The sequence below is a fragment of the Polyodon spathula genome, chromosome 1 (genome assembly GCF_017654505.1).
Source record: "Polyodon spathula isolate WHYD16114869_AA chromosome 1, ASM1765450v1, whole genome shotgun sequence".
Lineage (NCBI taxonomy): Eukaryota > Metazoa > Chordata > Actinopteri > Acipenseriformes > Polyodontidae > Polyodon > Polyodon spathula.
Window position 1 is genome coordinate 71631232 of NC_054534.1, and position 15807 is coordinate 71647038.

At 37.9% G+C, this 15807-nt stretch overlaps 1 protein-coding gene across 2 annotated transcripts in view; it reads right to left on the reverse strand.

The window, feature by feature from the left end:
• Positions 1 to 2186: 2186 nt before the first annotated feature.
• The window catches only part of LOC121322061 (protein AF-9-like), an 88757-nt gene continuing 75136 nt past the window's right edge, over positions 2187 to 15807 (reverse strand). For both annotated transcript variants that reach the window (XM_041261554.1, XM_041261563.1), the window contains 3 exons: positions 14310 to 14381; positions 5539 to 5610; positions 2187 to 2382 (listed from right to left, as the gene is read on the reverse strand). In XM_041261554.1, the coding sequence (XP_041117488.1) occupies positions 2251 to 2382; positions 5539 to 5610; positions 14310 to 14381 (276 nt within the window). In that variant the 3' untranslated portion in view covers positions 2187 to 2250. The remainder of the gene's footprint in view (positions 2383 to 5538; positions 5611 to 14309; positions 14382 to 15807) is intronic.

The window sequence follows — 15807 nt, forward strand, 5'->3', positions numbered from 1 at the left end:
GTAGCCAATTCAATCAATCCACACTGTAATTGACTTTGTAACAGTTACCTCTTTTGTGCCTTTGTGCCTATACAATTAACAGATGTCTTTCCATTATAATTCAACACCAGGTGCTCAAAAGACCTGAAAAGGGAACAATGTAGAACATGTGAATAACTGTCACATTGAAAATGGCTAAGCCTATTCAGAATTAGATAAAGACACGACAGTAGGAGCACATACTTCAAAGACTGCAAACCATGGAAATGAACCACTTAACCACTAGTGTCCTTATATTGTGAAATCTAACACAGAAGTATAACCAACTCCTATTTTGAAAAAAAAAAAAAAAAAAAAAGTTTATTTTTCTTCTTTATACAAAACAATTATATGAAATTAATGAATGTATATTCAAGGAGTTTAACACAAAAAGTTAGCTATTCCAATTTAAATCTGTGGTAAAAACCTTGGTTATCGCAGTACTTGCGAGAACTTTTTCCTTTTTCAAAATCTGCATCATCATTCTGCTCTGGCAAACTGAGAAACCTGTGTGAAAACTACTCAGGTGTTTTTTTAATTTTTTTTTTATTACATCCCCCTCAAGGATTTGTTGTCTTAGCTACTTTAGTAGCACTGTTCACACAGTAAACAAGTTCCCAACATCTTTTGAAACCAAATGATTTTCACTCACATCTTAAGAGTTCTACCACAAGGTAAATTAGAACAACCAGGTTTGCCTGAATCACATTTAAAACAGACGAACAATAGTACCACATGAAGTCTGCACAAATCAAAGGATGTGCAGTCAGTTATCACTCCTTTTACATGGACAACCATGGCTGAAATGAAAAATAAGGCTCTGACATCAATCTGTGATGTTACATCGTTCCTCTAACAATAATTGCACACTGTGTACTACAAAGTTATAATGCTTCAAGTAATGCACATGCTGATTTGGATTTGAACCACAGTAAATGTACACTTAAATTAAAACAAACTAAAATAGATCTTTGGGGTGAAAGTAACAGAAAACATGTACAGAAAAAGAGCAGTCCTTGAATAGTTACAGTAGCAAAAAAATTAATGTCATTTTCTGTCATAAATGAGCAGAATATGTTATCAAAGAAAATCTAGTAACAGTAATATTAACTGTGTATATTTGTTGTGGGAACAAACTTGAAAAATGAATGAATGATGACTGATTTAGTTCTGGGAAGGTAGCAACCTAATGTAAAAAAAAAAACAAGCCTAAGCACAAAACACTAATTTGTAGCTGAGGAGGGGGGGGTCAAGCCCCAGCTCTTTAAAACATGATTTCATTGAACTACATAAAAAAAGCCTATGCAATACTTCTGAAACCACACACTAATGCACTGAAGAAAAATGGAATGAATGAGAGCCAAATCATAAAATTAATCAATTATCTCCAAACTAAGAATTTTCTACAACATTCCTTATACAGGCAAGAGTATCTTTTAAACACCCTCCCAATCTCAAGACCAATTGCCTTTCCCTTGCTGCTCTCATGTTTGGGAACTAACCTGGGAGTTCATCTTCGGTTGTCATTTAATGGTTTCTAATTAATCTGCACAAGCCAATAAATTAAAGTTGCACCAGTATTGTTTAATGAAAGCTAGTGCAAACATAGACCTCTGGCTTTAGTGTTCCTATTAGGACCTGCCAATATTTGCCTAAAAAAAAAACATCTGATGATAATAATGAAATAAATTAGAATAATAAACTATCCATAAACAGCACCAGAACTCCAAGTTAACCCTTTACTCACTCTTCCTTGAATTAATGTATTTATTTATTTTTTGTGCTACTTGAGGGCTTGTAAAAAAATGTGGTAGTGTCATTCCCGGATATCTGAAACTTAATAAATAGACCAATAATGTAATAAGGCAGTGTTAAAAATGCATTCATCACAAAGAACAGTTTCACACAATGACATATGATAACCCTATACACATTCATTAAGGGCAAGATTTTATTTCCTTTTTTTTCTTCAAGGCTTTCCAGGTGAACATCTCCTTGGCAGGAAAAAAAAAAAAAGAAAATCTGTGTCTCTCGTTTCTTTTTTCTCCCTCACTCTTCTTCGCTTGGTTCAAGATCTACAACTGGCTTCAAAAAACAAAGCTGTAGGGAGCTGTATTCTTGGGCCCGCTGGGTGGGTGGGTTGCATCACTGCAATATTTCTATTAAAAAATAAAAAAAGAAGTTTTGTTGTATGTGTTTCTCATTTCCATGAAGCAGCCAGCCGCTGTAATCTCAGGAAGTTCCACAAGTCTCAAGGTAACTCTGTAGTTTTCGTACTGTGGTTTTGTCCAGTGAGCAAAGGTCAAAGTCAAAGGTGGTGTTGGTAATGTGAAAGTGTCCTGTTTCTTCTATGAGGTTAACAATCTGAAAGAAGAGTGGGAAGAACCAAATTAAACAATTGCAAGAGAAAATTAAAAATTGCAGTGTGCCATCACTTAAAGCAGTGATCAACCGAAAGACAGACAAAGTGGTCTACATCTTAAACCTGATTACTACAAAACAAGGTTCCTTTGTGTGTGTGTGTGGTGGGGGTATCAGGTCCTGCAGGTATTGTTGTCCCTGATAGTTTTACTGCTCAGTAATTGTACTTTTTTTTTTTTTTTTAGATGTACTACTGAGTCGACAAAAGACCATTTGCTATATGTTAGAAGATAGTATCAAAACTGAGCGCTGATCATTGGGCTATGTGGCTCATATTTCCCCACAAGTCAACACAACATACAGAGTGCAGAGACTAATAAGTAGAAACATGATATCAAACCCATGAACAGGGACCTCTCCATTAGGGAAATATTTGGCTGGTTGTGATGGAAAGACTTCCTACATAGCCACAGGCTTAGGTTTTTCAATTGGAGATGTTAGAAATGAAGAACACTGGAAACTTTTTTTTTTTTTTTTTTTTTAGTTTAATAAACAGATGAGCCAATCAAATTGTAAATTGGGTAGAATAAGTGCCTTTGGATAGTCAGCCCAGATGCAGTTTTGAAATGACTATCCTTTGTCAAGGTAGGTACTTGTCTGGTGGGTAGGAGCTACTTGTAAATGATTAGGAAATAAATAGATATAGAAGTCCAGACAGTTTCAGAGGCATTTTTCCCCCTCACTGTTAGCCATTTGATGTAAATATTCATCAACTTGAAATACAATAGAACGCCAATGTTATGAACACACAAAATAAATAAGCGAGGAGAACAGTGTTAAACTGTTAATTCACACTGTCAAATCTTATTGTCATTTACAAAAGTCCAGTTTCAACTTTTAAGTAGTGCGTTTAATTGGCTCAACAGTTTGCATGTTTGGGTCATGTGTAACTTTAAGGTTCTGTGGTAGTTTCATATAGTTTCACCTCAGAATTTGAGATAAAAAGGGAATGCATTTACAATTACGTTATGACGGTTTTTCAACATTACTAAACAAGACCTAGATAGCCCACACTGATGAAGCCATTTCAAGTGACAGGGCTGAATCTGACTCACTTTCTTCTTCAACTACAAAGCAGCTCTCCATGTGGAAAACATTTTAAATGTAAAATTTCTTGGATAAATGCCAAAAACTAGGAATGCCAGAGGGCTATTATGACATTCAAAATACACATCAGATGCTTTGATAAAAAAATGAATAGTTAAATGCAATACAATATTGGATTTAAAAATCTTTTTTTAGCATGGATATGCTTTATGGATGAACACAGATGCATTTGTCTCTGGTTTGTATAATATACACATTAGTGTTGAAAACACAAGCAAGAAAACACCACCAGAGCTTCAAAACGCAAACGTTGACCTGGTAAAAATTATGTATGCATTGCAGTTTGCAGAAAAGTACATTACATGAAGTACATACCACTAAATACATGCACTTAGCACACAATTCTGGAACATACATTCACAACATGTATTCTACAACAGTAAGGTCTTTTATTAAATCAGTTGTTTTACATATTTTATTCCCCAACATTCAATGTAGGCAGCTGGAATTAAGAGAAAAATGCCTTTGTGCTTGTTTTTTAAAATGTTATATTGCACTAACACAAAAAAAAATTATTAGATTTGCAAACAAGGTTGTTTTAGTATCAAATATACAATAAAAATAGAATAGTTTTAGCTTCACTGGTCATCACTATTTAGCAGTGCAGAAAAAGCAAAACTGTGTCTCCACTGGTTTTGCAGAAGAGCATAGCTGTGCTTGACGAGCTCTCGATTGATTACATACTGTACTTTCTTCCAAAAACATGAACACAAACACAGCCTCCATGCTGCCTCCATACAAACTTATCGAATGTAGTGTAATGATGGCCCAAGTTCAGTGTTTAAGCAGGGAGTGCACTCACTTCAGTAATGAAAGGCGTGTGTGTACAACAAACAACTGCAGCGAGTGCTGTTTATTAGTACGGTTGTTGCGTTAACTGCAGTGTGTGTGTGTGTGTGTGTGTGTGTGCGAGGCCTCTGAAGAACACATCCTGGTTGGCGAGAATGCTCTCTTTGATTTCCTGAACTCTCCTCGCGTGTTCATAATGGCTTTCTTCCATAGCAACATGTAAGAATCTAAAACATGCTATTAAAAACCAGAGCACTACATCAACAGCTGCCATCTTTCATGATACCCTGCAGCATACCGTAAACATCCGGTTCACAAACCATAACTAAACGAAATGAGTGCACTTGCAAACTGAGTTGGAAAACAAACGAACTTGGTCCTGAAAAAAATAGAAAAAGAACCAAAAATAAATAATCAAACTTTAGTTAGCATCCAAAAAACTTGTTCCTTTTGCTCACAGATAAATGTGAACAGCAAATTGACAACCAAAAACCAGTCAGACAGTTTGAAACAGACCCAGTGGGAATGCAGCATAAAAAACATGCAAAAAAAAAAAAAAAAAGTATAGTTTGAATTAATAAACCTGCGATACTATATGCATACATGTTGTTTCCTGTGCAGTTTAACATTAACAGGTATGTCCATGAAAAACTGTGCTTGCATGAAACAAATTATGAAATTTGCTAAATAAATATTATACCGTTCATCTTTTAGACTAGAATAAAATTACATTTGGAGATGATGACTTGAAAAACGCACTTCTTTCTTCCCGTGGCTCTGCGTGTTGTTCAAATTCTTATTTAAACACTGACAAACAACTGTATTCAAATTCATTGAATACATGCATTTCAAAATCTGCATGTATCTTTTGATTTCAGTCCCCAGAAGCACTTGTGCTGACACACTCAAAACTTTCAGAGACAATGTCTTCGACTGCCTAATTTAGATTAATCCCCAAATCAAAATCCAATGGTTGACTCTTGAGCTTTATAATGCCTCATTGAGCTCCACAATATGGCTGTTCAGAAGTATCTCACTTCAGTTTAATAGGTTTGAAAAGACCGCAATCTGTAGTCTAAAGGTGGAAGCAAATACAGTCAAAATGCAGGTAATCGGTGTTTAAAAACATGCAGCGTTGTTAATGAGCAGAAAACAGAAGTTGTGTTGATTTTAGGGAGAATAATAGTGAAACAGAACTCTTACTTGCTGTAGTATGTGTCTCTCTCTCAGAGTCATTAACCTTCTATGAAGTTCCACCAGCTCATCGAGATAAGCCTGAAAAAACAAAAACGCACAACAACTAGTAAGTTACTGTGTGTAAAACACTGTCTTGGGGTTTATTTTTCATGTTTGCAAGTAAGTTCAGGTCAATACAATTTCTGTAAATAACACTATGTAACACAATTTTTTGTTCCTGGGTAGTAAGTGTTATTTCCTAATTGCTTATGCCTCAAAAGTATAGAAAATGGCTATTATTCCCCAAAAACTTTGCTTTTGTGACCAGGACAGTGATATTTTGAAATTTACCTATTTCCAATGAGAAAACGGTCGAATGTGTGTCTTTTCGTTTACATAAAGTCAGAAAAAAACAACATATGAATCCAAATTAACATGTATTTATACTAAAGCAATACAAAAATGACTACAAAAGATTTAGAAGTGAGTAGTTTTTCGAGATTTATGATTATACTGTAAATCACTTTCACGAATCAGCCCCCAAATGTGGTCTCCCATCATGTTCTCGTTATACTGTCCTTGGTAGCTGCGTTCAAAGTCCAGTATATCCTGGTGGAAGCGCTCGCCTTGCTCCTCCGAGTACGCTCCCATGTTCTCCTTGAATTTATCAAGATGAGCATCAAGGATATGGACTTTGAGGGACATCCTACAGCCCATTGTGCCGTAGTTCTTCACCAGAGTTTCAACCAGCTCCACATAGTTATGGCCTTGTGATTGCCCAGGAAGCCCCGAACCACTGCGACAAAGCTGTTCCAAGCCGCTTTCTGCTTACTAGTGAGCTTCTTGGGGAATTCACTGCACTCCAGGATCTTCTTTATCTGTGGTCCGACGAAGACACCGGCTTTGACCTTTGCCTCAGACAGCTTACGGAAGAAGTCTTGATGGTACTTGAAGGCTGCCGACTCCTTATCTAGAGCTCTGACAAATTGTTTCATAAGGCCCAATTTGATGTGCAGTGGTGGCATCAGCACCTTCCGGGGGTCCACCAGTGGCTCCCACTTGACATTGTTCCTCCCCACAGAGAACTCGGTCCGCTGTGGCCAGTCCCGCCTGTGGTAGTGCGCCTTGGTGTCCCTGCTGTCCCAAAGGCAAAGATAGCAGGGAAACTTGGTAAAACCGCCTTGGAGACCCATCAGGAATGCCACCATTGCAGCCTCTTGATGCCATCTCAGAAAAATGCAGATAAGTATCCACTTAGGCAGCTAGAACTAAACTGAACTGGTTGGATTAAGGCCCCTGTATTTATACTACTATTTATATTACTGGAAAGTTCTAGAAGTTACTCCAAGTTTACTCAGCACTGAATCTATCTGGAATGTTCTGGAAAATAGGTAAATTTCAAAATATCACTGTCCTGGTCACAAAAGCAAAGTTTGTGGGGAATAATAGCCATTTTCTATACTTTTGAGGCATAAGCAATTAGGAAATAACACTTACTACCCAGGAACCAAAAAAAAAAAAAAAAAAAAAAACAATGTGACACGTTAGTCAAGTCCACCAAATGGTTTACCTGTTGGTCGATGCTATGTAATGTACAGTGCAAATAGCACAGTCTGTAAAATGAAAGTGCCCTGTACAGTAGGGCATCTATAAATAGCTGACAAAACACATTTCAAAAAGAAATTTTGTATACAAGAAAATGACACACCACAAATGTACATGCATATACATAATATTACATGGGGTGCTTTACGATACAAGTCACGAGAGGTCAGAGAGTCTGACATGTCACATGTGAGCTTTCTAATTTTTTTTCCCTTGAATGTGGTGAAAGACACTTCAGTTGAGATTCCCTGGACACAAACACTTTCTTTAAAAGCTCGTGTGTACTTTAAAAGGGTATAATGGTGCAGTTAGCGAGAAAATTATTTGATAGGTACTTGTGTCATTTTTAACTTTCAAATGAAAAAATAGAACTCACAGTAAAATAAACTTTACAAAAAGTTGTCACCAGCTTTAAGTAGTAAGTAGCAGGGTTCCGAAAAATAGTGTCATCCATCCGCGCTTGCTGCTACAGATCTTTTCAAAATGGCCACTCTAGTGCACTGAGGTTTGAGATCTGTCACTGCAGTAAGAGCGATAAAAAATAAACATAACAAGTGCTCTGGCTTTTCTGTTCTGTACCACATCATGGATCATTATTGCTGTGTTATGATTATTTTTGGTAAGAGGGTGTCCTGGGGAGTCAACATTCTAACCAACAGCATCTGCAGCTCAAAAACCTCTGGCTCGAAACCCTGAGAACTGTCCCTTTTGAAAAATGGACTCATAACCTTCAAGCCCTTGCTAGACAAGGCGGTCCACAGCTGCATTAAAAACCCATTTATCACCCTCACTGATCTCACTCCCAACTCAGATGACAGGACCTCAGGGCTTTTCCAACCCTGCTCTAAGATCTAATAAATGTGAAATTTTAAATCAATCCTTTAGTAATTAGCAAATGCTTAAAACTATTTGACTCTAAAAGGGGTCATGTCAAATTAGGGTCTACACATCTTAATATGTGCCATAACATGGAGGTTACCAGGTTGTGCAGTCTACTTTTCAACTCGTCCAACATCCCATTCCAGTTCTCTTTTGCTGTAGACCAGAAAGCCTTGTAGAATTCCACCGGTATACCCTCAATCCCTGGTGCTTTATCATTGTCCAGTCCCACAAGAGCATAATATAGCTTCTGGAAAGTACAATCTCTCTCGAACTGACCCCTGCTCTTCAGGAACCTGTACCAGGCCCTCTAGGAAATGCTGAGCTTCACCAGACTCATCCCCAGCCTCCGCCATGAACAAGTATGTGTAAAAGCCCACACTATACTCTCGGATCGCCTCAGGTTCACTCAGTAGTTGATTTTGATCTGTCCGTAAACAATGAATTCGTTTACTCAGAGGTTTTCTTTTCTAGAGGAAATATTGTGTGGGAGCGACCATTTGGGAGAAGTTAAGAAACCTTGAGTGCACTAACTCCGCTTGTACTTGTGTATCCAGCAGAATAGCCAGTTTGCTTTTTCAGGTCCTCAAACAGGTGGTCACTGCAGCCGGATTCCAGAGCTCTGTGGAGCTCAGTGATGTCCTCCTCCAGCTCTCTCATTGCTAAACTAGTACTCTTAATATTTTTAGTACACCATTGACAAAATAATTTAATCTTGAACTTGGGACATCCCACCATTGCCTTAACGATGAGAAAGTGCCTTGTTGCCTTCTCCACCGTTCCCAGAAAAAATAAAACATTTAATGAAATGAAAATCATTTAAGAGCTTAATATTTAAATGCCAATATGAAAAAAAAAATATATATATATATGAATGATGATGTTATCCAGTCAGTCGGATCCGACTCTCTGCGATTCTATAGGCCATCTCTCGCCACGCTTTCCGGTCTTGGACTTTCCCTTTCAGCTGTTCTATGCCTAAGCCAGTGCCCGTTTTGATGGCGTCGAGCCACCACGTTCTTTGGCGGCCTCGTCTTCTTGTTCCACTGACCATTCCAAGCATCATTGCTTTCTCCAATGAATCTGATCGCATCATGTGACCAAAATAAGTGAGCCGGAGTCTGGTGATCTTTCCCTCAAGCGAAATTTCTGGCTTGATGCGCTCCAGAACCTCTTTATTAGTGACCCTTGCTGTCCATGGTATCCGTAACAGTCTTCTCCAGCACCATAGCTCGAGAGCATCAATCCTCTTTCGGTCAGCTTTTTTCAGCGTCCAGCTTTCACACCCATACACTGATATGGGGAACACAATAGCATGGACCATTTTGCATTTGGTTGTGAGGCTGATGTCTTTGCTCAGCATCGCACTGCGGCCTAACTCAATTCGTTGCCTGATTTCAGGGCCGTAGTCTCCAGTTCGGTCGATCATGGATCCCAGGAAGCAGAAATCCTTGACGCACACACACACGGAGAAGGGATAATCATGTTCAAATTAACCAAGCTAGGATTAGAAAAACCAGTAGGACATATAGCGCTGGTAGTAAATACATTTAAATGCTGCCTAAAAAACATAAACCTTATCAAGTTTAACTAGAGCACTATGTCCAGCGCTCCCTTTAACCCAAGTATACTGAGGAGCATCAGGGTTCGTATAGATCAGTGGTGGCCAATACACCAAGTACTGAGATACGTTTTGATCTCAATGGGCTTTGTGATCCACCAGCACTAAAGTGAACGTGCGTAAAATAAAGAAAATCCTTTTTGACCAATTGGGATTATCTAGCTTTAAGCCAGTGGTGGCCAATATGTTAAGGTAGTAATGGGGAAAAAAAACAGAATGCAAACATATTGGCATATTCAACTTTTAGAAAGGACAAACTATACATAAACAAATGGAAGCTTAAGCTTTTGTATCAAAAGAAAAGTAGTCCTGAAAGCTGCTGTATATCCTGTGACATTTTTGTACAATAAAAAAAAAAAATCACCCCATAAATGTAACAATGAACCAGGGTCTCCCGAGTGGTGCATTGGGTAAAGGCACTCCACATGGAGTGGAGTACATGATGTGCCCTATAGCCTAGTGGTCACCGGTTTGCGTCCAGGCTATTCCACTGCCGACCGCGGACGTGACCTCCAAAGGTGCGGACAACAATTAGCCAAGCGCCGCCCGAGGACGGGAGGGCCAGGGTGACCTTGGCTCACTACACACCAGCGATCCGTCTGGTCTGGCCAGCCGCCTGCGGGCTTGCCTGTAAGTAACAATTAGCCAGTGGCATAGCTGGGGGGGGTGGTATAAACATTTTATTAAAATGAAAGAAACATCTTAGTCAAGTAGATAAATGTGTCCCCTTTTTGTTTTCTGCAAAAACTAAGCAAGGAGCCATAAAAAAGCACAAATGCTTAGAGTTCAGTGTGATCTTTTGCACGCTTTGGTTTTTACCATTTTTTCTAGATCAGGCAGCAAAACGAAGCTGAGCCTCAAGATTTTGATCAGAAAGCTTCCTGTGCTTCCTGTGTCAGTGCTGAAAACATAATGGCAAATTCCAGCTTTAATTAATGTAATGCATTGGTGGAAGCTTTGACTTCTTTGAAACAGCTGGGATATTGTCATTCAAATCGGTACCATTGGAAGGCACAGAAGACTCTCGCCCATAATTTATTACTCACACACAAAGCGATCCACTGAAACCAAACACAAACTTACAGCTGTACACTACGAACCAACGAGTTGAGGAAGCTTGTTGCTTGGGTTATTGAGCTATGGAAGACAAAAGTACAGTTTTTATACGGTGCAAAACTTTAACGTTTTGTTTCTGGGCTTTGCATTACCTGCACGATGACTGCATTAATAGTCATATCTACAACGTATTGACAATAACAATCAACAATTTTGTTACAGACTTCCAGCAAGTCTGACATTAACAATTTTGGCTGTTACTTAAACCCTTCTAAATAAAAAAAAAGAACAGTCCTACTAGCAGGCAGTTTCCACTGCCTCTGGGTTTCTGATCACATCATCAATTCCACATTTTTTAAATTTTTTAAACTTTTAATGTTTAAGCAAATTGTCTTCATCTGCAAGTTGTCTGCAAGTACTCTGTTCACAGTTTGAAAGAAACACACTATCTCTCTCCCATCATTTGGAGCATATACATTTATAAAAGACAAGAGTCGTACTAGCAATACTGAACCATTAATAACCACCCTTGCACCTCTTCTCACAAATAAAAAAATCCGGTTTCAAATCTTTAGAAAATAAAATAGCGACTCCTGCACTGAAATGAGTGCCATGGCTCAGTATAACCTCCTCCTCCCATTGTTTAAACCAGTCTGCCTCATTGTGTTCATCTGTGTTTTTTTTTTTTTTTAAAGCATTTTCTTCTGTATTAAATATTCGCAAAACAGCTGTTCTCTTTCCCACATCTCTCCCTCCATTGACATTTGAGGTATCCAGATTAAAAGTATGCATAATAGGAGTGAAAGAAGATACACAACAAACCAATACACAAAAACTACAATTGTGTGTGTCTAATCATTATTACGAAGTTTAAAAGAAGCGCTCACTTTGCTCATTAAATTCTTCAGTCTGTCTTAGTCTTTTTTTTTTCCATTCCTCAAACCGACGCATTATGCATTAGTGGCTGCGCAGAACTTAATTTCAAATCAGGAAAGTGCTCAACTACATTAATTCTTCTTTTACCATTAACTTCCACCAAATAAAAATGAATGCTCTCATTACTGTACCCACCTCTCTCCAACTAACTAGCAGACATTTCCCAGGTTTCACTCACATCACTGTCAGTGTCTTCGCTGCCGTTCACTGTACTCCGAGGCGCTGAGAGAGCGGCACCACAACCACAAATCATTCCTGGAATCGTCAGTATGAGAGACTGTAGCTTCTGCGCCCAGAATGTGTTTCATTGAATGAATCTCCTTACTATTTATTCTCCTTTTTTCCCCCCTCAGGCATTTTAAAACTGGTATCTACATGAATCACCTGTCCACCCTCCTCCATTTCTTCCTTTGATTGCATATCTGCTCTGTTATTGCTTTTAAGATTTATTTCTATGTTCTCAGTATCAGCACTTTTAACCTTTCTTGTACTTGCATTGGAAAGATTAGAATCATCAGCAGCCTCATTAAGAGACCCAGATTCTCCCACATCTTTCAGTTTCTGGGGATCTTTAATCCATGGGCTCCCCCTCCTTTCTCACTGATCGACTTTGCCGCTACAGATACAGGTTCCCCGGTCTATACATGTCTCTCTCATACCGGGCACATCTGCTGTGTGTTAAGCTGCCGTGCCGGGTGCCTTACTCACGGCGCCTCTCTGCTCTCTGTTCAGTAGTTTCCCCCTTTTCACCATCATATTCCTATTTATTTTTTACAATTTTTTGCTACATGCCCCTCACACCCACAAGTGAAGCATTTAAATCAATTTTGTTAAGGCAAAGATTACACAGTCAGAACCATCAATACGAAGCCTAAAAGTTAATGTTTATTTAGTATTATTTAGGAGCACATGGACTGAAAGAAACAACTTTTTATTTTTATTTTTTTTAATTATGGTTCTTTACAGCCCAAAGGAAATCATGGAAATGTCTGACAACCTGTACGGCTCAGTTCTTTTAAAATCAGATCATTTTTCAAATAAGAGGGAACATTAGAAACAGTAACCTCTAGCAGGGACCGCAAGAGGCAAGACAGAAGCTAAAACCCCACTAATTACTAGTCCCTGCTGCTCTACCTTTTGAACTGATTCCTCATTGCTGAGAAAAACAATGACAGCTTTATTCATCCTCGAAGCCGACTTAAATGTTTCCACACCCAACTACTTTTCCGAGTTCGACAACACACCTTTGCACAGGTACTATAGCTCCACTATATTTTAATGCCTGGCCTTGTTAAATTTTCAAACCTAAACCGCAAACCACTTGGCATCCTTCTGGACAGCCATAGCGACCACATCTGGTCACAAAAGTCAGTTAAACACTTAAACAATCTGTTTAAAACAGTTTGAAAAGAAAGGAGAAAAAAAAAAATCTACTCACAAGCCTATCACTTGACACTGACACTTCCTCACTGAAACCTTCTGAGAGAGAGAGAGAGAGAGAGAGAGAGAGAGAGAGACACACACACACACACACACACACACACACACACACACACACACAGAATACATATATTTGCCCACCAGGTTATAGATCTTATTCACTGGTGGGGACAAATGCAGAATCGCACTGCAAACCATTATACTGACACCCCTTCTCCAAATATAGAAAAAAAGAAAAACGTACTTAGTTTAGAATTTCTTCCGAGACATTTTGGATTATTACCTCAAGTAGTGCACAGTTGCAGGCTGAGATTTCTGACAGCTATATTGTCTACTCTACCATTGTTGGTGTTTCGACTGAATGAATATCTGTGCTATTCTCACCTGCTTTTGTCTGGTCCTGTCTACTGCTGTGCATATGGAGCTGCCAATCCTCTGATAATAACCAGAAATGTCCTGGAAGAAAATCCAAACAATGAATGAACAAAGACCCATTTTAATATATGGCAAAAAACAAATTCAGCCTGCCAGCCATGTTTCAAAAGCAATTAAAAATTTTTGCCCCTAAAAAACAAAATAAAAAAAGTTTTACATTTCACCAGAGAGAAAAAGCATGTAGAGTTCTGAATCAACTCAGGCACAGTTATTTTCCCGATTGTTACAAAACAAAATGGCAATATATGGGACCTGTTCTTCAATTTTCATTTAAACTGTACACAATAAAACCTTTTACAAATTACAGCCTTACACAACATGGTTATAATAAACTTGTTCATTATTCTTGGTTTTATCAATTTAGTTTTACTGTTTGCCAAATTTGGGGCATTTTATGCATTTAGGTTCTGGATCAAATCAGAACAGACATTGGTTTTGCTGGGGATTAGTTGTGGCTGACTGGGGGAGTTCTGCCGATACCATCACAAAGAGTGTGAATCAATCACAAGAGCAATTTGATCCTGTGCTTTGTTAAAAGACAATAAAACTACAGAAAGTCCACTTATGAATAGCCACCAACAATAATAAATAAATAAATAAATAAAAAAGCATTTGGCTCCTTTCAATAATTCAACAGTACTCAACTGTATTTGTACAAATTATTTTGTAAGAATTATATTTGGTACACATCAAGCTATTGGGCCAAGTATGAAAAAAAACAAAACATAAAAAAACTAAAATACCTGTAGATATTTCAATAAACTGAAGCTTAAAAATAAATAAATAAATAAATAAATAAATAAATAAATAAATAAAAAATACTTACCGTATCACAATCCCCATTCTTTATTGTTTTTTCAGGTTTTGTTTGCTTTATTGGGCTTTTTACTTCTATAATCTATAAAAAAAAAAAAAAAAAAAAATGTTTGAAATGTACTGTGTTACCAAAATTGCAATTAGCAGTATTCTGTTAAAATAAGCTTCTCACAGTGGCAGCAAATTACTTAAACTTAAGCCACTGTCAGTCAATTAAATTGGCTTCAAATAAAAGCAGTTGAACAAATCACAAGAATTATTCTCTCTAAAATATCAATTTCAATTCCTGGAATTGGAATTGAAAAACAGGAAATTGACCCTGCTTGTAATATATTTTAAAACTGATGGAACTTAGCCCAGTAGACAACATGTTTTGGCTAGTGTCTTGTAATAGCCATTGTCTTCAGCACAGGAATAGCGTGGTGTCTTGTGCTAATAAAAGATAATGGATTATAAGCCTTGGTTTGTAATCTTTAAACTGGATATAATGATATACTGACATAAAAAGGTTGGCAAATGATCAAATAACAGTTCACACTGATCACTGCTGTATGCATATATTATGATAAAACAAGAATGCTAATCAACTGTACTGTGAATGGAAGATGATTTATGAAAATATATTAAAATCAGGAAAATGTAATTTGTGATGTGACATCTCACTTACAAGTTTCTCCTGGAAGACTGGCCAGCGCAACATACAATACAATAATTCACACAATACAGGAATGTACGTACACAATGGGAGAGTTTCCATGTGTGTTCTAATTTTTCGAGACTGAAAAAATGACCCTCTACATTTCAGGTTTCCATTGGCTCAGTTTATTTTACTCGCCAAGACCCTCTTTTCACCTTTCATCATGCAAGTGAAGGGAAAAGGAGGCGGTCAATATGCAAATTAGCCATTGGCAGTGTTCTCATGCAATTTTCGCAGGCCGCTTGGGAAAATGTGGTTTTGATGCACAGAGAACAGGTACACCAGAGGCTCTCACCTGGAAATCCATGGTTGTCAGGTGACATCTTGTTTGAGTGAAACTCTAAAGCTCATGTAATAAAGCTGTGCCTAGTTGTTTAATACTGTGTTTTACTGCTCTTGCCCAAATTGTTTTTCAATTACCCACTGATGAGGTGGCATTTCGTTAGTAGTGAATAATACTTAAACTAATTTATCACACGACTTATTAAAGAAAAAAAGAAAACAATTAACCTGGAGGTATGCTCACGACTAAATGAGATTTACCCTATCCCTGTCTGTGGTGGTTATTTTCGGCTACGTACCTGATCCTCTCAAGCTCCCAAACATGCACACGCATCGCCACTTCACGTGTAAAGAACCACACATGGAAACTCCCCCAAAGTTACAACATGGCACAAGCAGTAGAAGTTGCCAAGCATTTCTACTAGATACTAATTAGATAATGATACACAGAAACACAAGCATACATGGCGAACTGGATGAGACACAACAGTTGTATGCTACAATGAGCATCTGACACAGTTAGTATATA